General features: G+C 38.0%; 1 protein-coding gene across 1 annotated transcript in view; it reads left to right on the forward strand.

Annotated features, from left to right (window-relative positions):
- STK32A (serine/threonine kinase 32A) overlaps window positions 1–27633 on the forward strand; it is a 90754-nt gene that overhangs the window by 10209 nt on the left and 52912 nt on the right. Inside the window, exon 3 of the mRNA XM_045894806.2 lies at window positions 20191–20364. Within this exon, the coding sequence (XP_045750762.2) occupies window positions 20191–20364 (174 nt within the window). The remainder of the gene's footprint in view (window positions 1–20190; window positions 20365–27633) is intronic.

Consider the following 27633-nt stretch of genomic DNA (forward strand, 5'->3'; position numbering starts at 1 on the left):
TAGTTTTTACATGTAGGTCTGTAATCCAGGGTCAAGATTCACTTTTTCCCCATATGGAAATCAAATTAACCCAGCGCCATTCACTGAAAAGTTTCTCCTTTTCTTACTGCACCACATTAACACATTTGCTGAGAGTCAGACTACCAAATATGTGTGGATTTGCGGACTTCGTTCTATTGATCTCCTTGCGTGCATTTACACACGTATCACACTACCTAAATTACGTAGCTTTCTACCGGTAACAGAATTCAGTAACATAATTCTTCTGAATTATCTTCACTGTAGTTGGCCTTTGCAATTCCATATAAATTTCACAATCAGCTTGTTAACTGGTATTTTAAAGCTGCTGGTATTTGTAGTGGCTTATACTGAAACTAATTCAGAGAGAATTAAGGTCTTTTTAAAATAGTAAGCTTTTCCAATTCATGAAAATTATATATATCTTCCTGTATATTTAGGTATCCCTTAATTTCTCTCTTTGGTCTCACTTTTGAGATCTAGCATATCTATCTTTAGATTTATTCCTAAGTATTTAATATTTTTGATGTGATGACAAATGGTAATTACTTATCCACATTTTATTCTCTAGTAGTTTGTTGTTTGTTGAGCAAAATACAGCTGATTTTTAATATTGACTTTGTGTCCAGTGAACTTGCTAAATTCTCTGATTATTTCTACTGGTTGGCCTGTAGATCATTTTGGATTTTCAATATTTGTAATCATGTTATTAACTAATAATGACAGTTTTATTTCTTCCTTTCCAATTTTGATAACCTTGTATATTCATACTTCCTGCATTTGCATTGAGAACATAGTTGAATATGGTAGACGTCCTTGTCTGTCCTGATTTCATGGGGAAGTTTTTCAAGATTTCAAGATTTCATATGATGTTTGCTTTTGGCTCTTTGTAGATATCCTTTATCACAGTAAGAAAGTTTTCCTTCAGTCCTAGTTTGCTAGAAGTTTTTATCATGAATGGGTATTATATTTTGTCAAATGTGTTTTCTTTTTTCTTGAGATCATTTCTATTATGTGGTGAAGTAAATTAATGGATTTGCAAATCTTATAATGAGCTCTTAAAATAAACCTTACTTGGTCCTGTTCTATTAAAATAAATGCTAGTTGGTCATGTTCTATTATCTTTTTTGTACATATTATCAGATATGGCAATACAGATTTTGAACATTTATTTTATATATTTTCTTATTTATATATTATGGCTATTTATAAATATGTTATGTATTTATTCTATTTATATATTATTTGTTGATATCATTATTAAATATATTTTTAAATTTTAATTATTAAATACATATGTTTTTTAGAGGTACATAACGCAAGTCTGAATGCAAAGAGTAGGAGCCCATTGAGAAGAAAGAATCGGTCATGTGGGACAGAATGGGGAGGATTGCCAGAGTGAGCCCCTGAAGGTGGCAAGATGGCTGTGGCTAGGGACTCAGGTGATGCGCTGGCCTCAGGGGGAAGTGGGGCGGTGCTTTCACTGTGCTAGGAGAGAAAGCAGAGTACGTAAGTGCACAGATTCGCAAGCCGGTGGATGTGTTGGTGGGCAGATGAAGGAGTTCTCATGCCAATCCCACCATGACATGTGAGGTCATCAACCAAGAATGGAGAGTGGGCATAGTCCAGGAAACTGTGGGGAGAGAAGCTGCTGGGTGAAGGAATGTATGAAACTAATTGAGAATTAGAATAGGATTTTTTTTTTTTTAAGATTTTATTTATTTACTTTAGAGAGAGAGCAAGAGCAGGCAGGAGAGGGAGAAGCAGGCTCCCCACTGAGCAGGGAGCCCGATGTGGGGCTCAATCCCAGAACTCTAAGATCATGACCAGAGCTGAAGGCAGATGCTTAGCTGACTGAGCCACCCAGGCACCCTAGAATAGGATTTTCTAAGTATCTATGTGAGACCTGTGGTTATAAATGTAAAGTAAATCCAGTCTGCACAACTTTGTGTTTTTTTCTTCTGAGAGTGCACGTGATAGATGTTAGTTTGTTGCTGTTTTAATCCAGGTATGTTTAATCAGGACTGAAGTTTAACTGGGGGAGATATCCTCACCATACCAAAGCTTGAGGAATTGAAAAGTCTATTTTCAAGAAGTAGGCTTCAGGAGTAGATTGCTGGGGGGTACTTAAGGAAATCATGCATATGTAGAGTCACTCTTTCAGACAGCTAGTATTTTTGAGGACTTATTTTTGAGAGGGTATGCTAAAATATTACATATATCATCTTACATATCTTCATATACTAGATTCTATAAAATAGGAATTAGTATTTGTCCCCTTATAAAGATGAGTCAGCTGAAGATGAGAGGTTTGAGCTTTTGCCCAAACCACAAAACCAGAAAGTGATGGTAAATCTGGATTCCAAATCCCAGCCCCCCAAATTCTCTAAGACCTTCAGTGTTAACTTATACTGTATTAGAATGTTGCTTATATAGACATCACTACTTCTAAAACTCTAAAGCCAAACTTTTAAAAATTATATACAGCTGTAAAATCAATAAAAATTTTTAAAGAGCCATTTAACCTGATAAACAATAATATTTGTAGTGGAACAAAATTGCATTATAACTGAATATCCTCCAGTTTGAGATAAAACATAATGCTCCTCCCTGCTTCCCTGGAAGAGTTCCAACCACTGGATATCAGAAACAGAGATGGACAGAAAAGCCCCAGGAGATGAGTGTCAGAGGCAGAAATATCCAAATATGTCTGAAGATGCAGTTGGTCTGGTTAGACTATAACCACTGGTCAGGTGAAGGAAGTGCGGAGCATGACAAGTGGAGAGACTAAAAGGAGGGCATGAAGGACACAAGTAAGAATCTCTTTGTTGGGTAGCAGTGCTGGGAAGCCCTCCCCTGACCCCGGAATTCTGAGACTTAGGGAACCTGGTCGGTAAGGAAACGTTGCTTTTCTGGGTAGACAGGCAGAGGGTAGATCACACCCTGTGCCCAGATGAACTTTTTGTCTCTCCACTTCATCCCCTCTGGGGAAATAGCCAATCAAGATGTGTGACTCAGCACCTCTTGGACCCCTTAGCATCCTTGGGGCCTCCCCAGCCACTCTCTGGATCACAAGTGGCCATTTGCAATCCCATCAATGACCAAAGTCGTCTCACTCGAATGTCTCTCTCCAGTTGGTCTCTAATTCCCAGGAAGCACAAAAAGTTGTAACTTCTAACACTTTTTTCCTCTGGACGCCTGGTAAGTTCTATGGGTAAGAGTCTGATTTAATTGTTCTTCATTATCATCTGGAGCTTGTGTCTTGGGTTTGCTTTTATGTAAGTAGCAAGATGGTGTTATTCCCCTTTGTCTGCTTACTGGCTGTGTTATTCTCTGAGGTAACTGTCTCAAGAGATTCTGTAGAAAATAATAATAGCCAAAATTTCCCCAGAGAAGCTTCGTAAATAACATCTCCAGAGCCAGTACAGATGAGCTGGCAGATCACGAAATTGCATTCAGATCTTTGTCCAGAGAAAGGTCAGGGCTTGGGGAAAATCAACTACTGCATCAGAACATCGGGAAAATAGTCTGCAAGCTGTTATGTGTGATTTTTAAAAATCACCCACAGTCTTTTTCATTGTGTAAATTGTAGATTTTTGCTCATTTTACTGGAGGCTGTAGTCCATGACTTGAAGCAGGCAGGTACCTGTGTTACATTGTCTAAGGTTTCCTGACCTCTTTCCCCTCCCCTCCCCCGCCCCCTCCCACCCCCACCATCAATCAAAAGTAGGTCCTCTGTCAGCCTCTATCATAGTATCCTGAACTTTTCTTTCACGGCCTCTAGCACATTTTATAACTACATATTTGTTGTACAGATATTTATTTCTATTTCCTACTGGGTTCCTGGGTTTCCTTCTTTAGCTTCAGCACCTTGTACAAGTAAATACACGATAAGTATGTGTAAAATGGCCACTGACTAAACAAGTGTTCATTAGGTACCGAGCTATATGCCAGGGGTCGCTGATGGAAACAGAGATGAGAAAACACAAATTCCTCAAACTGTCCAGCCAAATGAGAAATTCAGGCAAAAAAAATTTCTAATGTCTATAATACAATATAATACAATGCAACCATTTACAGCTAAGTTTCTGGAGTGTTCTATAAAGAAATGGCAGACTGCTGGGGAAGTGCAGAGAGGGAAACTCACAAGGGTAACATTTAATTTATGTCTGGTGAGAAGAGGTCAGGAAATTCTAAGGTGTAGGGGAGATAAACCCAGACTCTTTAGGTCTCCTGAGATGTACATAGAAGTTTCTTGTGGCTAAAAAGGAAGTTTTCATGAGCATTTATTATAACTATTTTAAGGTAGTTCCCTCAAATTCATTCCAACTACTGCTAAAAAGATCTACATAAATTCTCAATTATTTGTGTTGATGAATTTTGGATATGTGGGTGTTTAACCTAAATATACTGTATACACAAGATAGACAAGAGTGGATGAGGTCATTTCTGCATGAGGTCATTTGATGAGGGCATGGAAGGTGTGTTTTTTTTCCTTGAAGAACTTTATAAGACTACTTATGAGCCTGGGAAAGATCGCTTCATAAGTTTCAAATCTTCTTCCTCTACTGCTTGGTTTTTCTGAAGTTGAAAACTTCTGGACGTTTGATAACATACTCTAGAGAGAGAATATGAAGAAATAGGCGCTCTCATCTATCGCTGCTGGGAATTCAAAATGATAAACACCCTCTGCAGAGATAAATTTGGCAATATAGAGCAAACATTACGTATGCCTTACCCTTTAAAAAAAAAAAAATTACCTTAGCAAACCCACTCCTAGGAATTTACCCTGAAGTTGTTCTGTCCAGAATACAAAAAAACATTTGCAAAATTTTTTTCAGTTGCACTATCAGTGAGAGCAAGAAACTGGAAACAACCCAAATGTCCTCCAATAGGCCACAACTTGATGAAACATGTGCCACCCATAAATGCAACTCTATGCAGCTGAGAGAGGGACCGGGAAATAGATCTAGTTACTATTAAGGTCTACACTCCAGAATATACTGTTAAGTGGAAAAAGCAATGTGCCCTCAAATTCATCTGCAGATTCTATATAATCCCTATCAAAATCCCAGTTGGCTTCTTTGCAAAAATTGACAAGCTGACCTGAAAACTGACATAGAAATTTAAAGTATTTGAAATCTAAGAAATCCAAGGGAATTGCTAAAACAGTCTTGAAAAAGAAGAATAAAACTGGAGGGCTCACAAGTCACAATTTCAAAACTTACTCCAAAGCTATAGTAATCAAGACAGTGCGGTGCTGGCATAAAGTTAGTCATGGGACAGAACTGAGCATCTAAAAATAAACTCACATTTACAGTCAGTTAACTTTTGACCAGGGTGCTAAGACAATTCAATGGGAAAATGTCTTTCTAACAAATGGTGCTGGGACAACTAGATATCCAAATGCATAGAATGAAGTTGGATCCCTACCTCACATTCTACACAAAAATGAACTCAAAATGGATGGCAGACCTAAATGTAAGAGCTAAGACTATAAGACTCTTTTTAACAAAAAAAGGTGTTAATCTTTGTGACCTTAGATTAGGCAATGGTTTCTTGGATAGGACACCAGAAGCACAGTTAACAAAAGAAGAAAAACAGATAAATCAGACCCCATCAAAATGAAAAACATTTGTCCTTCAAAGACACCATCAAGAAAGTGAAAAGACTATCCACAGGATGGGAGAGAGTATCTGCAAATCATGTATCTGATAAGGGACTTGCATCTAGAATACATAAAGGACTCCTACAATAACAAGAAAGAGAAATAACTTGATTTAAAAATGGATGAAGTGTCTAAAGAGATATTTTTTCCAAAGAAGATAAACAAATGGCCAACAAGCCCATGAAGATGTGTTCAACATTGCTAGACACTAGGGAAATGAACATTAAAACCGAAATGATATACCACTTCACACTGATTGGAAAGGCTACTATTTCTTTTTAAATAGAAAATAAAAGGTGTTAGTAAGGTTGTGAAGAAAATGGAACCATTGTGCATTGCCAGTAGGAATGTAAAATGGTGAAGGCCCTGTGGAGAACATTTTGGTGCCTCCTCCAAAAGTTAAATGTAGAATTACCATGCAATCCAGGTATTCCACTCCTAAGCATGTACTAAAATAATTGAAAGCAGGGACTCAAACCAATACTCGTACACCCATGTTCATAGCAACATTATTACAACAATCAAAAGGTAGAAACAAGCCATATATCCATCAACAGATGGGTGGATCAACAAAACATGGCATATGCATCCACTTGAGTCTTATTCAGCCTAAAACAGAATGAAATTCTGCCACATGCTACAACATGAATGAACCTTGAAAACATTATGGTAAGGGAGATAAGCCAGATACAAAAGGACAAACCACTTGGACAAGGTGCCTAGAACACACAAATTCATAGAGATAGAAAATAGAGGTGGGGGGAGAAGGAAGAATGAGGGGTTATTTAATGGGTACAATGTCTGTATGGGATGAAGAAAAATTCTGGAGTACATAGTGGTGATGTTTGCACAACAGTGTCAATGCATTTAATGTCACTGAAGCATACACTTAAAGTGGTTAAAATGATAAACTTTATACTATATATATTTTACCGCAATAAAAATATTTTCAAAGAAGTTTTAATGAAGAGATGGAGGGATTACAAGAAATAGAAAGAGATAGAATCTCGAGTTTTCTCAGTATACCTTGTTTTGCAGATTTCACTTTGAAAACATAAATGTTTTACATAACTATAAAGCAGAATTAAATTTTTAAAAGAATTCCAAAAAATGCAACATAAAATGAAACAAATTAACCTAAGTATATATCCAGTTTGTGGCATAACCACACAGAAATGTACTATTCCAAGTAACCTTCAAGCAATAACTTTACTGTACATCATTGGTGAAATATACCTCAATGACAAAAAAGAATAGCAAAAACATCTTAAAGTGTTTGTCGTAATGGTGTTGTAGGAGGTAGTGTTCATGTTGCAATTCTGAGAGTGTTTTTTTCTATATGATGGGATAAAGCAAACAATGAAGGATTATTTGGTGAACCTCCTTGAGAGATCTCAAAATCCCTGAGAACCAAGATTTTCAGTAAGGGAGAAAGGAATCACTGGTATTATACTGATGAGATTAAGAATTTCTGTTGTCTTGAATGTCAATAGAAAGTACCCTTAAGATCTTACAATGTATTTACATTAGGTTCCATTTGTGTGTTCCTGGACACATTGTACCTGTCCCTATACCAAATATCTCCATCTGTTCCTAGCTCGCTCCACTGAAAAGACCTAGTAACGGTGACAACACTTCTATCATTCAAATAGTTTAGAGGAGGAATCCTACAAAATAGCCAGGAGTATTTTTTCATATCAGGAGATCAAAAAGCTATCAAAGCCTACTAAGGTTTCATCAAAATAACACATGATCCGACTTGACTGTATGTCTACTGGCCAAAGAATGGGCATTATGAACGGAACATCAATAAGGAGGATAACATCAAAACTGTGAATTTATTATGTCTAAAAAAATAAACAAAACTTGTTGCTTGCTTTCAGAGGCTTCTGTGAAACCACCAAGTCATTTTGAAAAATGATAAATAAAAGGAAGATGTAAGCATTGGTTTTACCTTTCTAATGTGAACTCTGTGTCAGAGTAACCAAATAACTGGTCAAAGCCATATTCACTTTCTAAAAGTACTCCAACTAAAATATAAATTAGAAATGATAGAATTCAAATATCACAACCACTAAGGAATTCTTGGAGATAGCCATTCAGGAGATTAATAGCTGGTAACACCTTGAAAAGATAGACTTAGGTCTTATATACCTTCTGATCAAAGTACCCAACACCAATAGCCAAACTGTGGAAGGGGCCGAGATGCGCTTCAACAGATGAATGGATAAAGAAGACGTGGTCCATATATACAATGGACTACTACTCAGCCATCAGAGAGGATGAATACCCACCATTTGCATCAACATGGATGGAACTGGAGGGGATTATGCTAAGTGAAATAAGTCAAGCAAAGAAAGACAATTATCATATGGTTTCACTCATCAGTGGAACATAAGGAATAGCATGGAGGACCATAGGGGAAGAGAGGGAAAACTAAAGGGGGAGAAATCAGAGAGGAAGATGAACCATGAGAGACTCTGGACTCTGGGAAACAAACTGAGGGTTACAGAAGGGAGGGGGTGGGAGTTGGGGTAACTGGGTGATGGGTATTAAGGAGGGCATGTGTGGTGATGAACACTGGGTGCTATATGCAACTAAGGAATCTTTGAACACTACATCAAAAACTAATCTTGTACTATATGTTGGCTAACTGAACATAATAATAAAAAAAGTACACAACACCTATGAAGAGGTCTTGCTCCCCCAAAATCAAACCTGAATCTGAACAAGCCGTGGGATCCAACCACCAATTTTCATGAAGAACAGAAAGTTGTGGAACATGGAGAAAGACATGACAGGAAGGCAGTCAACAAAATTCAGACTACAAAAATGCTACAGCAAGAATGACTTTGCTTCTTCAACAAAAAATTACTAGGACAAAAAGAGCCGGTCAGGGAAGCTATAGAATAAAAAAGATTTAAAGGCACATAAACCAAGGACAAAGTATGGACCTTGTATGAATCCATTTATAGGACCTAAATATTCTATAAAAGTTTTTTTTAAGTAAATTTCTAGAACAATTAGGGAAATGTTAACATTGAATAACTGATTAAAAACTACTAGTTTGGGTATTTTATATAGATCAGGAGCTGACTCAAATGGGTTCCTTTCCTGATGAGATGACATCTTTTTTTTCCTTTTTTTTCCTCTTTTTTTGATTGAAATGTATTTGACATATAACATTGTGCATATTTAAGATGTACAACATGTTGATTTGATACATTTGTATATCGTAATATGATTACCATTGTGGCAATAATCAGCATCTCTATCTTGTTGTGTAATGTTATCCTTTCTTTTTAGTGGTTAGAATCATTATGTTCTAGCTCTTAGAAAATTTGATGATTATAATATTGTAGTCTATATCCACTTGACCATGAAGTAGATCTCTAGGGCTTATTTACTACTTGTTGCAAGGAGACAACATAATTAGACATATGAGGGTAGAGGGAAATATTTTTGTTATATTTATTAGGCCTTTTAAATAGAAAAATATAATTAAAAAGTAAAATGTAAATAAAATATAAATAAAAATAAAATTACTTATAGTCCTACCATTTAGATAACTAGTTATTATATTTTCAGAAAATTATGCATATATCAGCGTATGTATATAATTATTTATCTTCCTTTTGTGGTTGTGTGTGTATATATACTTTTGAAATATATCCTTTTCTTAAGATTTATTTATTTATTTCAGAGAGAGAGAGCACAGGGTTAGGGAGGAAAGGGCAGAGGAAGAGGGAGAGAGGGAAGCAAACTCCCCCCTGAGCGCAAAGCCCATGCACAGGGCTCGATCTCACCACCCTGAGATCAGGATCTGAGCCAAAACCAAGAGTTAGATGCTTAACCAACTGAGCCACCCAGGCACCCCTGAAATAGATCCTTTTTATGTACACTAAACATCTACCCTATAATACATATTGTAGTATAACATTGCTCTTTCCCTCACCTTGTCTTCATAGTATCTTAGAAATCTTTTCATATCAGAATGTAGATCTGCCTCATTTTTTTAAATTGTTGTACTGTGAATTTACCATAATTTATTTACATGCTCCCCTATTGCGTGCAAACTATTTTTTATTTTATGTGATATAATGAGTCTCCTTGTAAGTACATCTTGTTATAATTTTTCAAGTGTATCCATAGCGAAAGTTCCTGGCAATAAAATTACAGGGTCAAAAACCATGTGGGCTTTTTTTGTTTTGTTTCATTTTGTTTTTGAAGAGATACTTCTGAGTTGTCTTCAAAGGACTTTTCACCAAATTACCCTCCATCAGAGCATAAGAGAGTGCCCATTTCTTCATATCCTCACCAACCGTGGCTCTCATCAAACCTTATGGAAGTGTTCTCATTTGGATACATTAAGGAATAGAAGTCATACGTGCTTATTTGGATTGTAAATTCTCCCCCTCTAACTTTATAGCAGACAGAATTTAGATTGTTGTCTCAAGTTGGTTCCAATGTTATCCAAGCTATTAATCTTTCTTTACCTCAGCTTGTGATTCATGCTGTGGCATTTCAGTTAAATACACACACACAACAACAGCTGGGTATATTTTTTGTAAACTATTGAAATCAGGCTTTTGCAAACCTTGGGTTTTCTGTGTTGTCATGGCAAATGAATTAGGTGAAATAATACTGTGTTTTTTTATGAATTTCACATTGGATGTACTTTGGAAAATTACTACAGAGCCACGAGAGGAGCAATATGATGGGCCACTGCTCCAAAGGCAGGTTTTAAAATTCAGATCTGAACTTAACAGTTGGGACAGTATACCCTAACCTCCTCTTGACCCATTCCTGAGGGATCTCTTCTCACAAGAGGTAGTGCCTTTCCGAAACTGTGAAAAGCCTGCTGTGAGCACACCCTTTTCAGAGTCTGAAAAACACAGATCAATTGTTCTAACCTTTGAGTGCATAGGACAACATTGGTTCTTTTTTTTTTTTTGTAATCTTTTTTAAAATTTTTTATTATTGTTATGTTAATCACCGTACATTACATCATTAGTTTTTGATGTAGTGTTCCATGATTCACTGGTTGCGTATAACACCCAGTGCTCCATGCAGAACGTGCCCTCTTTAATACCCATCACCAGGCTAAGCCATCCTCTCACCCCCCTCCCCTCTAGAACCCTCAGTTTGTTTTTCAGAGTCATCATCTCTCATGGACAACATTGGTTCTTAAAAATTCTTCTATGGATGCCTGGCTGGCTGATGATTGGAAATGTCCCACCATTGGAATGAGAATACCCTAGAGGCATAGAAACTGCATTTGGGAGTTGACTCGAAGGGCATTTAGTTATTTAAATAACTATTCTATTCCCTGGCAGGATTTTATTATAAGCTTTGGATGCTTTTTGTTTTATGAACTATATTGGTCATTGTTCATACAGCATGTATGTTAACCGTGTGGATTTCGATGCAATCCTGCTTCCACAATTTCCTAAAATATGATTCTTGAACAAATATATAACCTCTCTCCACCATAATCCTTTCTTTCCCTATTCACTGTCCTTTTTAAAAAAATAACAACTTTATTGAGGTGTATTTTACATGTCATAAAATTCACCCATTTCAAGGGAACAATTCAATGATTTTATGGAGTGGTGCAGTAATTGATATAAATCAATCTATGGATATTTTCATCCTTTCAATAAGATTGCTTTTACCCATTAAGAGTTAATCCCCATTCCCACCCTGAGTCCCAGGCAACTACTAATCTAGTTTCTGTATCTCTACTTTTGCTTTTTCTGGCAATTTCATATAAATTAAATTATAAATAAGTCATGTCTTAATGTCTGGCTTCTTTTCACGTAGCTTAATGTTTATGAGGTTCATCCATGTTGTAGTCCGCGCTAGTAGATCATTCCTCTTTAGTGCTGAATATTATTCCACTGTATGAATATATCACATTTTGTCCATTCACCAGTTAATGGACATTTAGCCTTTCTTCAGTTTTTGGCAATTCTGAATAATGCTGCAATGAATATTTGCGTACAAGTCTTTGCATGGAAATATGTTTTTATTTCTCTTGGTTAGATAGCTAGGAGTAGAATTGCTAGGTGAAATGGTAATATTATGTTTAACTTTTTGAGAGACTCACAAACTATTTTCCAAAGTGATTGCACCATTTACATTTTCACCCGCAGTGTATCCGAGTTCCCTTTTCTCAGCATCCTAAGCTAACACTTCTTATCACCTCTTATTTATTATAGCCATTCAGATATGTATGACATTTATGATTTTAATTTCCACTTTTCTAATTCCTAATGATGCTGCCCATTTTTTCATCTGTATTCTCCTTAGTGAAATATCTATTTGTAGCTCTGCCCATTGTTTGTTTGGGTTGTCTTATTATTGAGTTGTAATAGTCCTTTGTAAATTCTGGATATAATTCCTTATTGAGTATATTTTTTGCAAATATTTTTCTCCAGTCTGCTGCTTGCCTTTTCATTCTCTTAATGGTGTCTTTTGAGGTGCAAAAGTTTTGAATTTTGATAATGTCTAATTCATCAATTTTTAATGGACCTTGCTTTTGTATTGTATCTAGGAAACTTTTGCCTCTTCTTATGTCTTAAAGATTTTATCCTATGTTTTATTCTAAAAATCTTATTGTATTTGCACTTACCTTTATGTCTAGGACCCATTTGAGTTAACTGTTTTATATGGTGGGGTCTAAGTTCATCATTTTTGGAAGTGGATAGCTAATTGTCTCAGCATCATTTGTTAAACCAACTCTCCTTTCCCAGCACCTTTGCCAAAAATCAAGTGACTATGAAGCTTTATGTCTGGACTCTTAATTCTCTTCCATTGATACATAGGTCAATATGCCAGTACCACACTGTCTTAATAACTATAGCTTTATAGGACATTTAGAAATTGGAAAGTCAAAGTCTTATTTTCTTCCTCTTCAAAATTATTTTGGTTATTCTAGATGTTTTGCATTTCCTTGTAAATTTTAGGAGCTGCTTGTCAATTTATGCAGAAGCAAAAGGCCTGTTGGGAATTTGATAGGGATTTCACTGACTCTATAAATCAATTTGGGCATAATTGACATCTTAACAATATTTGAGTTTTCCAATCTATGAACATGGGGTAGTCTTTAGTTACCTAGATCTTCTTTAATTTTCCTAAGGAAAGTTTTATAATTTTCTGTGTAAGGGTCTTGCACAAGGTTCCTAAATTTATTCCTAAGCATTTTATTCTTTTTGAAACTTTAATGAATGCAACCATATTCTTTATTTCATTTTCATAGTGTTCATTGCTTATTTAGAAAAATGCAATTGATTTTTGTATACTGATCTAGTATCCTGCAACCTTGTTGTTTTATTTATTCTAATAGTTTTTTGTGTGTGGTTTTCTTATGATTTTCTATATGCTGAATCATGTATGTGATTAAAGGTAGTTTTGTTTCTTTCCAATATGGATGTCTTTTACTGATTTATTATTATTTTCTTTTGGCTAATTACACTGGCTAGAACCTACAGTACTATATTCAATAGAAGTGAGAGCAGATGATCTTGTTTTGCTTCTGATCTTAGAGGGAAAGCCTTCAGTCTTTCTCCATTAAGTATGATGGTCACTGTAGGTTTTATCACAGATGCCCTTTATCAGATTGAGTAAGCTCTCTTTTATTCCAAGTTTGTTAAGTTATTAAGAGTTTTATCATGAATGAATGTTTTGTGGAATGCTTTTCCTGTATATAATGGGATGATCTTATGTTTTGTCCTTTAATTATTAATATTATGTATTCTATTAATTGATTTCCAGGTGTTAATCTCATTTGGTCCTGGTGTAGAATTTTTTAAATATGTTGATGGACTTGAATTGCTAATTTTTTGAGAGTTAAACCTGAATTCTTATGATCGGTAAAAATGGAGATATTGCAGTAACAATTAAATACAATACATAATACATAATAATAAATACAATAATACACATCAAGTACCTAGCATGGTATCTGACACATAGTAAAAAGTCCAACTAGTGAGAATCATGTGGCTTATGCCATTGACAGTAAGTGTCTTCATATGACATTTCATCTTATGAAATAATGGGAAATAACTGCATAAAATTAATCTGCTTAACACCAGAGCTATATTACATTCATGGGTGGAAGAAGAAAGGTAATTAAAATAAGAGCTAATATTTACCTATTGCAAGCTATCTTCCAAGCTCTGTTTTAAGTATTTAATATGTATTAATTCACTTCCCAATTGCCCTGTGAGGTTTGTACCATTGTAGATGGGGATGTTGAGGGCTTATCTAACTTCTTCCAGTTATAAAGACATTAAGGGGAAGAGCTGGGATTTGGACACAAGCAGTCTGGCCCCAAGACCATGTTCTTTACCACTATGTTATGTGCCATGCTTTGTGCTAATTACTTCACAAATGTTATACCTAATATACTCTTTGCCACATGGTGCATAAAATTACTACCAATGTGCAGATAACCTCTCTGAGTTTAAAAGATTTGCTCCAAATTCACATGTGATATTTAAACCCAGACCTATCTGACATTTATTTATTTATGTATGTATGTATGTATGTATGTAGGCTCCATGCCCAGTGTGAAGCCCAATGCAGGGCTCAAACTCACAACCATGAGATCAAGACCTGAGCAAGATCAAGAGTGGGATACCTAACCTACTGAACCAACCAGGCACCCCCATATTTATTTTCTAATTGTATTTTTCTTAAGTGTGTTTTTAATTGATTCTTTGATGAATCAATCAATATAGTTTTTCTCCAAAACCTGAATGCTTTTAGAAGCAGTAACTAATATCAGAATTCATTTCCTTTGTTTTTCTAGATAATGATATTAGAACCGACCCTTGCTAAGGTAGAGTCTGAATGAAGATTTGGCACAACAGTTCTGCAATAGGCAGCAGGTTCTCCTAGTGTCACGATTTTCAAGTTTTTTTGACTGCAAACCATAGGAAGAAATATATTTTTCATCACAGTCTAGTAGATATACTCACAGAGACATACATATTCACAAAACCAAAAGTTTCATAAACGATGTTTTTTTCTGTGCTATTCAATCTATTTTATTTCTTAAAAAAAGTGCTTGTTGGGCTCCTGGGTGGCTCAGTTGGTTGGGCAACCGCCCTCGGTTCAGGTCATGATCCTGGAGTCCCAGGATCGAGTCCCACATCGGGCTCCCCGCTCAGCAGGGAGTCTGCTTCTCCCTCTGACCCTCCCCCCTCTCATGCTCTCTCTATCTCATTCTCTCTCTCAAATAAATAAAATCTTTAAAAATAAATAAATTAATTAATTAAATAAAATAGATAAAGTGCTTGTTAGAACCAACCAAACTGATTTCATAACCCATTAATAGGTTATAAGCCACAACTTGAAAAATGTTGCATTGGAAATATTTTAGATCTCTTCCAATGCTCAGATTCAGATTTATCTCAAGATGGCTTCCATGAGACAGCTTCAAGCATGAGTGACTTCTTCGAACTTAGTTGGTAATCATACTAATCTATAAGAGTAGACTCAAAATGTATGAAAGACCTAAATGTGAGACAGGAATCCATCAAAATCCTAGAGGAGAACACAGGCAGCAACCTCTGTGACCTTGGCCACAGCAACTTCTTGCTGGACATATCTCCATAGGCCAGGGAAACAAAGGCAAAAATGAACTATTGTGATTTCATCAAGATTAAAAGCTTTTGCACAGCAAAGGAAACAGTCGACAAAACCAAAAGACAACCAACATAATGGAAGAAGATATTTGCAAATGTCTTATCAGATAAAGGGCTAGTATCCAAAATCTATAAAGAACTTATCAAACTCAACACCCAAGGAACAAAGAATCCAATCAAGAAATGGGCAGAAGACATGAACAGACATTTCTGCAAAGAAGACATCCAAATGGCCAACACACACATGAAAAAATGCTCCACATCACTCAGCATCAGGGAAATACAAATCAAAACCACAATGAGATACCACCTCACACCAGTCAGAATGGCTTACATTAACAAGTCACAAAATGACAGATGTTGGCAGGGATGTGGAGAAAGGGGAACCCTCCTACACTGTTGGTAGGAATGTAAGCTGGTGCAGCCACTCTGGAAAATACTATGGAGGTTCCTCAAGAAGTTAAAAATAGAGCTACCATATGACTTAGCAATTGCACTACTGGGTATTTACCCCAAAGATACAAATGTAGTGATCCGAAGGGGTACGTGCACCCCAATGTTTATAGCAACAATGTCCACAATAGACAAGCTATGGAAAGAGTCCAGATGTCCATCAACAGATGAATGGATCAAGAAGATGTGATATACGGGGCGCCTGGGTGGCTCAGTTGGTTAAGCGAATGCCTTCGGCTCAGGTCATGATCCTGGAGTCCCTGGATCGAGTCCCGCATCGGGCTGCCTGCTCGGCAGGGAGTCTGCTTCTCCCTCTCCCACTCCCCCTGCTTGTGTTCCCTCTCTCGCTGTGTCTTTCTCTGTCAAATAAATAAATAAAATCTTTAAAAAAAAAAAAAGATGTGATATATATATGTGATAGATATATATATACACACACACATACACACACACACAGGAATACTATGCAGCCATCAAAAATGAAATCTTGCCATTTGCAATGACATGGATGGAACTAGAGGGTATTATGCTAAGCAAAATAAGTCAATCAGAGAAAGACAATTATCATAAGATCTCACTTTTATGTGAAATTTGAGAAACAAAACAGGATCGTAGGGGAAGAGGAAAAAATAAAAGAAAACAAAATCAGAGAGGGAGGCAAACCATGAGAGACTCTTAAATATAGGAAACAAACTGAGGGTTGCTGGAGGGGAGGGAGGTGGGGGGATGGGGTAACTGTGTGATGGGCATTAGGGAGGGCACATGATGTGATGAGCACTGGGTGTTAGATAAGACTGATGACTCACTGACCTCTACCTCTGAAACCAATAATACATCATATGTTAATTAATTGAATTTAAATTAAAAAAATAGATCTGGTTGTTCTTTTAAAAAAAAAAAAAGAATAGAACCTAAGGAATGTATGTATATCACACACACCCAAAGCTTGTGTTTTAACCTTTTTCTTTCCTTTCTTTAGTTCATTTATTAATTTGTTATTTTTTTTTCTACAGCTATTTGTAGAGGCTACATTTCAGGCAGTATATAGGTGCTCAGGAGTCAAGGATGAGTAAAAGCAGGCATGCATCCTGGTTGCATAGTGGGAATGAAAACAGTTAAGCCAAAAGCACACAAGAAAATATTTTCAAATTATGCTAAATTCTGTGAACAAGAATACGGCATTTTATGTAACAAGGTGACCTGATTTAATATGGAGTATTAGAAATGTCTCTGTGAGAAGTGTCACTTGGGCTGAGGGTGAAAGATGAAAAGAACCGGGCAGTGGACAGCATCGTGAATGTAGGCATGGGCCACACCACATCACAGTCTTCTAAGGCTGGAGAGAGCATGAATTACTAGATGAGGTATGGAAGAGATCTAAAGTTAAGTCTGAGAAAGTAAACAGAGACAGGCCATACAGGATCCTATAGACAATAGAAAGAGGTGAAAGGGTTTTATGCGGCTGGATGATACAAGGCTCACAGTGTAAAAATATAACTGGGGTGTGTAGAAAGGACTGGAGAGGTCCAAGATTATCCAGAGAAAGCTATGAGTAGCTACAACCATAGTCTGGGTCAAACATGATGGAACAGGGTGGAGTACATGGTAGTCTTCTATTGATTATCTCTTATCCTACTGAGCACACTGCAATGCATCTCATATGCAGTGGGACCAGACTTAGTATTTTCGGAGCTGTCAGCTAAGAAATAAAAGTCATGGAAATGCAACAGTGAGTCTCTGTGATAAATGGACAAGGTATAAGGAAGCTCTTACTCTTTTATCAATAAATATCAGACTATGGTATGAACTTGCATGTTCTAGTTATCACCAAACTATATTATGCCCACATATTTTACTGGATTTGGTTCTGTATAATCAAATACTTATCTTCCCTTTCCCTGAGAGTTTTTAAGATATCTATAAAGGGCTTCAAATCTGATGTGCTGAAGGAGAAAAATGATCTTAACAGCAAAACCTGGCTCCATGATTAAATAAATTTATATTCATACTGGACAAGGGAAGCATGTTGTCTCTTGCCTGGGCTGCTGCTTTCTTTGATTAATAATCCCCTGCATGGCAGAACCCTGTTGTTAACTTGCCTATGACTGACACCTTTATCTATCTGTTCTTGGAATAAAAATAGCTTCACTCAGGTCTCAGTAAAAATGGTTGTTCATCAGGGCGAATGTAATAATACCATTACCCCTCCTTAGAGTTCAGTGGAGATGGGAGAGGAGTCCTCTGGTATGTCGCCAGGTTTCTGACCTCCCATGGGAGCTGAACGCAGTTAACAGCTGCCCTGTATGCTCGCTCGGTCTGCCTAGGCTGTTTGCCTTGACATCTCTTCTTTTTTTGATACCCAAGCCTCACCCATATCACCACCGCTACCCCATTTGCCACCAATCCGAACAGACCTCACTCACATCCCCTAAGGGATCATTTGTTTCATTAGCTGAAAGCAGCTGAAGGTGCAACAGGTCCCAGGCATGATTACATGTTTTTTAGCACATCGATGCTTACTGAAAGACCTTTAAAACACAACAAATATAATGCACAGTAGTGCAGAGGGAAATTTGTGAACCGAACAGCCTGGGTCCAGGAACTTTTTCTGGTGCCCATTAAACCTATGGCAGGGATGACCAGCCAGTCATCACACTGAGGTGAAGAATATCATTTCCAGAAGATAACACCAAAAATGTATTCACTGTCAGATTTTTTAAAAAGCACCCCCTGTGTTTCTGTCTAACTCCCCCAAGGGCTTCATTTCTGTCATCTTCTATGTGAATCAGTCTTCAGTGATAAACAAAATTTTATTCATTGGACAAGTAAACATCAGGGACTGTTAGTCTTCGTTAGAATGTTACTGCCTCAGATTAATGATTCATTGAATTTCTCTTGTTTCTTTTCCTTGCAAATCCCCACCTTTTCCTTTAGTGCAGTGATTGGTATAAAGAAGAAAAAATACTAAGTACAGTTCTTCAGTTATTGATAGTCTACATTTCTTTCCTGAGCAAAGAATTTGTCACTAGGAATTAGTTTGCATCCCTGGGCACTGCTCGAAGACACTTAATTCTTTGATTCAAATAAAAGTTTAAAATGTGATCTCAGTGACATTATGTCAAAAGAAACATGTCAAAACAGTGCTGGTTCAGAGAGCATTATTGTGCCTAGAAATCATGTCTTTGCTTTGAAGGAACAAAATAAATCATAGCAGCAGGAATGCATTTTTTTTTACAAGAGGCTCTCTGCAAACAGCAGAGGCCAGTTCTGCTCTCCCGTGTCTCATTTACTCTTCCCATCTCTCCAACCCGTGCTCCCTCAAGTGTGAAGTCCATGCCTGATGGTACGTCCTGCTTAAAACTCTTCAATGTCACCCCAATGCCTACAGACTTGTGAAAAGGCACCTGTCATGGGATCTGCCCTGTGCTCGTCTCTAGGCTCAAGCTTCCCCTTCATACCTGTTGTTGTTTTTAGAGCAAATCCAAACTATTTTCCTTTCTCCACTCACACTATGTTCTTTCCCATGTCTGTGCTTAGTGCAGGCTATTTTTGTCTATCAAATCTTACTTTTGGACCTGGAGAACTCTTCAGCTCTACCATGTATTAGGTGTTTGACTTTGTGCATATTACTTCACCTGGCCTTCATTTCCTCATTTCTAAAGTGGGAGCCTAAGAGCAGCATTTGGGGGCCCATGGGGTGCCATTCATAGAGGGCTTCAGCACCTGCCCCAGAGAAGAGGCTCAATGGAGACATCAGTGACACTGGCTGTATTTTGTGCTTATTACTGTCACCATCCTTCAAAATGGAACTCAGGTCTCGCTTCTGCTGAGAAGCTTTCCCTTACCTCCCCATCCCAAAGTGAATTACTTCCTTGTACTATGCATTTTTTATTGCCCTTTTATATCTTTTTCTTATCATTATTGTGGTACATGATTTGTTATAAGGTTGCTGGGCAATGAAGTTGATCATGTGGAAAAATGGGAATGAGAATGGTTCAAGGACACCTCCTAATTCATGTTTTATGGACCTCCTGCAATAGTGTGGTTAGGATATGATTGTTAATGGTAAGTGGACGAGTGGATTTTCTTTAGTTCCTGAGCTTTATAGCTTTGTAAGCTAATAGTTATTGAGTGCTTACTATATGTCAGGCAAGACATTAAATGTTCTATTTGTTCTTTACTATGACTAAATGTGGTAGGTATTCTTATTATTCCCCTTCACACATGTGGAAACTGAAGGTCTAGGATCATAGAGCAAAGATAGACCATCTGCAACCAAAGCTTGAACTCTTCGCTAAAGAACACTCTGTTCTGATCTATGAGGTGTCATTTGCCTCTGGGATGCTATAGTGTGCAAATGTATTTAATACACTTTAATTTCTAATTCTATTCCAGGTACTCCTTCCAAGATGAGGAGGATATGTTCATGGTAGTGGACCTCCTGCTGGGCGGGGACCTGCGTTATCACCTGCAGCAGAATGTCCGTTTCCAGGAAGATACCGTGAAGCTCTTCATCAGTGAGTTGGCCATGGCCTTGGACTACCTGCAGAGCCAGTGCATCATCCACAGGTCAGTTAGGTCCAAGGGGACAGCCTTGCACTGAATGTACAGGAGAGAATTCACAACCTGGTGCATTCAACAAGTTCTTGTTGAACATGACAGATAATCCTCACTGAACTCTTGCAACAGTCCCTTAAGGTAGTCTTACTGTCCCTCTTATGAAGATTTAAAAAAAAAAAAAAGAGCCCATTGAGCTTAATTTGCTCAAAGTCACAGTTAGTAAACAATAATACCAGAATCAATGAGTATTGGCACTAGACAAAGAAAAGGTGACATACAAGAATGTATCTCCTTCACTTGTGGAATCTGTGTTAAATGAAACAAAGAAATACACAAGTAGCTATAAACCCTAACAGACAATAGACAGAAAAGGATAATACTTTAATTTGTAGATATTGGTAGGTGGGGTGCTTGGGTGGCTCAGTCGGTTGGGTGTCTGACTCTTGATTTCAGCTCAGGTCGTGATCTTGGGGTTGTGGGATCAAGCCCTGTGTCAGGCTCTGCACTCAGCGGGGAGTCTGCTTCACATTTCCTCTCCCTCTCCCACTCCCTCCCACTCATTCTCTCCCTCTCTCAAATAAATAAAATCTTTAAAAAAAGATATTGGTAGGGTTTTTTTGTTTGGTTTTTATTTAAATTCTAGTCAGTTAACAAATAATGTAGTATTGGTTTCAGGAGTAGAATTTGTGTGATGTAAAGATATTGGTATTTTTAATGATGATTTCCTATATAGTATCTCAATTTCTATAATAACCTGTGATAAGTGATCAGAGCAGGTATAGTTGGACCATATTAAATATGAGAAAACTATCATTTGGAGATACTAATTATCATCCAGGGTATTTATGAGAATTTTTTATTAAGTTTCTAATTTTAATTTCAGTATAGTTAAAAGTCTTATATTAGTTTCAGGTGTACGGCATAGTGATTCAACAATTCTGTACATTACTCAGTGCTCATTATATAAGTGCACTCCTTAATCCCCTTCACCTATTTCACCCCCCCCCACCAACCTCCCCTCTTGTAACCATCCATTTATTCTGTATAGTTAAGAGTCTATGTCTTGGTTTGTCTCTCTCTCTCTCTGTTTTTTTCCCTTTGCTTATTGTTTTGTGTCTTAAATTCCATGTATGAGAGCAATCATATGGTATTTGTCTTTCTCTGACAGACTTATTTCACTTAGCATTATACTTTCTAGCTCCATCTATTTCATAGTACTGGAAGTCCTAGCCACACCAAGCAGACAACAAAAAGAAATAAAAGGCATCCAAATTGGTAAGGAAGAAGTAAAACTTCCACTATTCCTGGATGACATGACACAATATATAGAAAACCCTGAAGACTCCACCAAAAAGTACTAGAACCAATTCAGTAAAGTCAGTAAACCTAGGTCTCTCTGAACCCAGTCATAGCTCTGTCTACTATAATAACTTGCATTTCATTACACACATGAAATATATGCATTAAGTACACATCATTAAGTGAAAAATCAACACATGTGAGTCTGCCACTGTCTTATTTCTAATCTTTGAAGAATTTGCAAGGTTTTTAAGTATGTTTACATCTTTACAGTGTAGTAAAAATTTTGCCAAATAAAATATTTGCCAACCATTAAGTTGATGCTTACCTAAAATTTATCTAGATTAGTACAGAGCCTGTGGGTGAAGATATAGCATCATAATTTATAGATTCTTTGTGCAGGCACTATGGAACAATCTGTGTGTGTGTGTGTGTGTGTGTGTGTGTGTGTATGTGGCCTTGACCCTGTATACTTATATGCTCATTGTTTAATTTCCTGTCTTTCGGAGGACCTATTTGTTTTGGAAGTGTGCTATTCAGGCAACAGATAAACAGAAAGCAGACCAGTTAATCATGTAGGATCTTGGAAGTAAATGAACACACCCGGTGTTTCATCAGTAACTGGGAACCCTGTTCCCAAGCAGTCTTTCTGCCATACTGACTTTCTGGTCCCCACCAGTTCTTTCTAAGGAGGAACTTTCCTATTTGCAGTCTATGGTGTCCTCAGGGTATTCATGCTCACTCATCTGACCCAAGATTGCCAACCCACAATCTGGTTGGGTTGCTGACACTCTGGATCTCAGAAAGGAGGCAGGTACTATGAGAAGTCCGCATGGCTACAAGTACCTTTCAACTTTCTTCTTTCCCTGTTTGAATCCGGGCCCCTGCCTTCTTTCTCTGGGCTTCATTTGTTCTGCCCTATGCTTAGAAGTGTGTTCCAAAAGGAATTCAGGAGGGGAAAAAAACACAAACAAACAGAAAAGTCAACACAATTTGTACCCTAAGGAGCTTGCTAACACCAGGCATCGCTCTCCGTTCCTTCCTCCCTTGCTCTCTGTTGCTCTCATCATTCTGCCACTTAAATAAGAAACCAAGGATTAACTTTTTGCCCCTTGGCCTTTACACACTCACAATTATTACTTCATGCCCATTCTCAGAAGAGCCTCTTTGTACTAAAGTGACTCCTCACCATGGCAAATGAATGCAAACTCAGTGACATTCTGAGCATGGTGTTAAAATGAGAGGACATCTTCTTGGGGTCAGAAAATAATGCAGGTGTATTTCTGTTGTCTGTAAGGCCCCACTGCACTTCCCATGTGTTATGTATGTATGTGTATGTATACACATATATATGTATTTTTTAAAGAATTTATTTATTATTTGAGACAGAGAGAGCAAAAGCCGGGGTGGGCAGAGGGAGAGGGAGAAGCAGACTCCCCGCGGAGCAGGGAGCCCGACGTGGGGCTCGATCCCAGGACCTGAGCTAAAGGCAGACGCTTAGCCGACTGAGCCACTCAGGCACCCCACACGTGTTACATTTGATAGGCAACTGTAGCACTTTGTACCTCTCCTGAGGAGCTGTGACATGTTTACGAGCAACTACTTAATATCTGCTGCTCTCCTACAGTGTAAACCTCATGAGTTAGGGCTCGTGCGTTTTGCTTTTCACTGTATAACCAGCATGTAGTAAAAATATGAGGGAATGAACACTACCTCAACCATACAAATGATTGATTAAAGGCCAGATTTACAAATAACAAAGACAAAATTAAAATACAAGACATTAAAGCCAAGAATTTCACACCTACCTTGGTCTTCACGTAGAGTAACCATATAATTTATCATCCAAACCAGACTACCCCTGAAAATGAAAGGAGTTGCTATTAATAATTATGCTTGGGCAACGAGCAAACCCATAAGTGTTCTGGAAAAAATCAGGACATGTATCAACATCATTAAGGCTTTTCAAGACAGTAGTGACCAAATAAACATGTTAATTGGGAGATTGCCTGGATAATCATGGCTTTCTGCCTCCAGAGTACCAAATATCAAATTGAGAAGGTGTCAAGTGGCTTAAAATACAGAGACACAGTAAAGTAAGCTGTGTTCCTTTATCTGAGGTGTTAAAAGGATAATAATGATGGCACTCCAAGGCTCCGGCTCACGGGGCAGAGTTAAAAGTGTGAAGAGCAACAGGGAAGAAGAACAGGCTTTCGAGTACTCTAATTCTCTTTTTAAAATCTTTCTTCAGGGGCACCTGGGTGGTTTCATCAGGTAGCGCCCGACTCTTGGTTTCAGCTCAGGTCATGATCTCACGTCATGAGATCAGCCCCACATCCACACTTAACATGTAGGCTGTTTAAGATTCTCTCACCCCCTCTCTCTCTCTCAAAAAAAAAAAAAATCTTTCTTCAAAAAAATCCACAAAATTCATGCTAGATTTGATGGAATGTAGGGTAACAAGACATCTTTCAGCTACTCAGAAAATTGGATTATAAGACACATCCTGAGTTCTGAGTTTTTGTAGTGTGAATGAAGAAAACAGAATCTATGAAATTCAGTCGCTTCCTAAGACAAGGAAAGACCATCTGCATATATAAAATATGTGACTTCCTAATTTCAGACTCAAAACAACATTTTGTCTCTGGACACGGTAGCAGATTCAAAATCATCCCCATCAGTCAGCAAATGCGGGGCAGTGGCAACAGTGGGCTGCCATTTACTGAGGGCTTCCCGGGGCGCAGGTGCTCTCCCGAGCACTTGTGATTTATTTCATTTCATCTGCTCACAACCAGGAGGCTGAGGGTGTTACTGTCCCCATTTTACAGCCCAGGAAACTGGTTTAGAAAGATCAAGTAACTCGCCCAAGGTCGCATGGCTAACAAGTAGGTGAGGCATCACTGAAGAAAATGCAGATGTCTTCACCATTCCCCCACTCGTGGTGGTCAGCATGGTTGTGGCTTGGGGGGGTGGGGGGTTTGGGACAAGGTGAGGCATGGCCACTGCCTGCAGGTACTCAGTCTGGGGGCCCAGGTGAAGATGGTACATATGGAACCAACTGACGAGAGAGCGGCGTACAACTAGACGCTAAATTGTGTGAGAAAGCCTGAAGTAGTTCAGGCAAGATGACGGTTTGGGGTGACAAAACAAAGTTTCTTGAGAGCTCGGAGGATTTATAAAGGGTTTTCACAATGAGAGCAGAAAGAAGAGTCCAGTCTATGTCAGAGGAAGCGTACTCTGAAAGCACTCATTTATCTCCCTGTGTTACATAGAACGGTCTGTTTTTAATTTTTTCTTCATGTTGACCTTCCTGTCAGCAGTGTCTACTTTAGTTATTTTTTTAAATACCATAAATGCTGTTTCTTTCATAAATTCCAAACAAGACATAAAGGGGGAGTTGTTTTATTTTGTGTACCTTTTTATTTTAACCCACTGACTTTAATTTTTGGTAGTTTCCTAAATGTGTAGAATATTTAGCTGCTTGTCCTCAACTTTAGAAACTTCCTTTTCTACAGTTGTTGTGAAAGACACAGGATTGCACACTAAGCATTAATTTTAAATTGTGTAATTGGACACTTTTCTTAGCAAGACGTCAAACATTTTTCTATGAGGACAGCTTGAAAATCAGCGTAGTTTCCAAGTGATGGCCAGTCTCTAGTTCTAGAAACTTACATTTAATCAGGGAGTAAAGATTTTAAAATGTAGATACAGTGATTATTTGCTTTTATGAAGAAAACAAGGAAAATGAAACCCGTTAGAATCCTTCCTGTGGGGATAGTACTATTTGATTTGTTGATTGCCACAGTCTCTCCAGTGACTAATGTGATAGAAAGTCTTCATGGCTACAAGTACCTAACAACTGGTCAGATGTTAAAGAAACCTCAATTACAAATCCACGCTAATGAGGCGAATTGGAAGAGTGAAAGAGTAAGTTACCCTGGATCAAAATGCTATTTGTGAAGGAACGTTTGATCGTTTCTTTTCCTCTTTGTTAGAATTACCCCGCTCTCCTCAAGTTACATATATATATTCCCTGCTTTCCAAATCCTATAGGAATGAGATGAAACTCTAAGGAGGCAATTTGTAGAAATAACTGCAGTACAACAGAGAGTTGCAAACATTTCATCTCCAGCTGATTCCAGATGTACTGAAGGAGGAAAAAAAGAAAATGTATGATTTCCCAAAATAGACAGGATGGTATTTTTATTCATCACCTTTGTCTTCTTGGCTATCGCCACAGGAACCAATAACTGACACTCAGGTTCATCTCAGACCCTCCAGAAAGAGACACATAGGAACTATTTTTCCCACATTTGCTCTTGGACTGAAGTAGCTACTTGCTATCCTTCTTCTAGAAATCAGAATTTCAATGGTGAAGAAAAATCTTAGGGACAATGCCTCTGCTATAAATATTCATTCAACAACTGGCTCTTGAGCACCTTGTTGCGAGACAATGTTCTCCATGCTGATCTCCAGTGGGGAAAGGACAGACGACTGCCCTGTCATCCAGAGTTAATGATATCACAGCATGAAAGGGAGCCAAGGAAACATTTCAACATCCATGTCAGAAAGGTGTTTTAATCCTGTGGCATGTAGTATAAATAAAATTGGTGGTTATGTGTGTATCCCACCACACACGCGCAAACACACACACACACTCATTTGCATCTTCACGATGGTTATATTCATGCTTCTAATTTGGAACCCCTGGATCACAAGATTCTTTATCAAGTGTTGTTGCTCCCTCCTAAATTTAAGCCCTTACGGGTGGAGCACCTCACTCATGTTCTTAATCCCAGCACATAATCTAATCCAGAGTGGTTGCTGTAAATCAATGACTGAACAAATGAACAAGGACAGTACAGACTTGTGATCCTTGGGTGAACGTAGCAGGTAAAGGGTACCATGGGTGATGTTGTCTTCAGCAACTTTTTAAATTTATTCCAAACATTCCTGTTGTGTGCCCACAGCATGTGGGGCCCTGTGCTGCCTTTTCCTCCGTGGTATATTAGTTTTTTATGCTATGTAAGAAATGACCACAAAGTGACTTAAAATAACCCATGTTGATTATCTCATAGTTCAGGTTAGGAATCTAGGCACATCTTAACTGGGTTCTCTGCAAGGCTGCATTCAAGGTGTTGGCCAGAACTGGGTTCTCTCCTGCAGGCTGGCCTGGGTAAGAGTCAACTTCCAACTTCAGTCAGGATGTTGGCAGAATTAATTTCCTTGTGGCTGTATGACTCGTGTTAGCTTGTTTTCTCAAATTCAGTGAGGAGAGCAAGAATCTAGAGCGAGTGTGCTAGAAAGGCAGAGTATATATCACTGAATAACCATTACATAATAGAACACAATCACAGGAGTGACATCTCATCAACTTTGTTACATAATATTGGTTAGAATCAAGCCATATAATCAGGCCACATTTGGGGCTGAGGATGATACAAGACAAGAACACCAGGAAGTGGGGATCATGGGAGTCACCCTAAGTCTGTCCACTATAATTCGTCTGAGAAGTTGTACTACAACAGATTCTGATTTCCTCTATGACCTTAAACATAGCCGCAAACTTCCCTGTCAAGGAGGTTTGACAAAATGATCCAGAATGGTTCTTTCACACCTGAGAGTCTAGGATGATTTCCTCTTAGCTCTGGTAGGATGCTCTTCAAAGTATGATTTCATTGTTTCTTTGCTCTTTACCACATAACCATTTCTCCCCAAGAAGGTTGTGTGACTGAAATGTACTATCTATGGGACGTCTGGGTGGCTCAGTTGGTTGAGCGTCTACCTTCGGCTCAGGTCATGATCTTGGGGTCCTGGGATGGAGCTGTGTCAGGCTCCCTGCTCACTGGGGAGCCTGCTTCTCCCTCTGCCACTTCCCCTACTTGTGCTCCCTCTCTCTGACAAATAAAATCTTAAAAGAAAAAAAGTACTATCTAAAGACCACGTGACGGTGAGAAGTGATAAACAGCTGTTAGCACA

Source organism: Mirounga angustirostris, unplaced genomic scaffold, assembly GCF_029215605.1.
Source record: "Mirounga angustirostris isolate CCGP_5_RB_7025 unplaced genomic scaffold, mMirAng1.0.hap1 SCAF_7, whole genome shotgun sequence".
NCBI lineage: Eukaryota > Metazoa > Chordata > Mammalia > Carnivora > Phocidae > Mirounga > Mirounga angustirostris.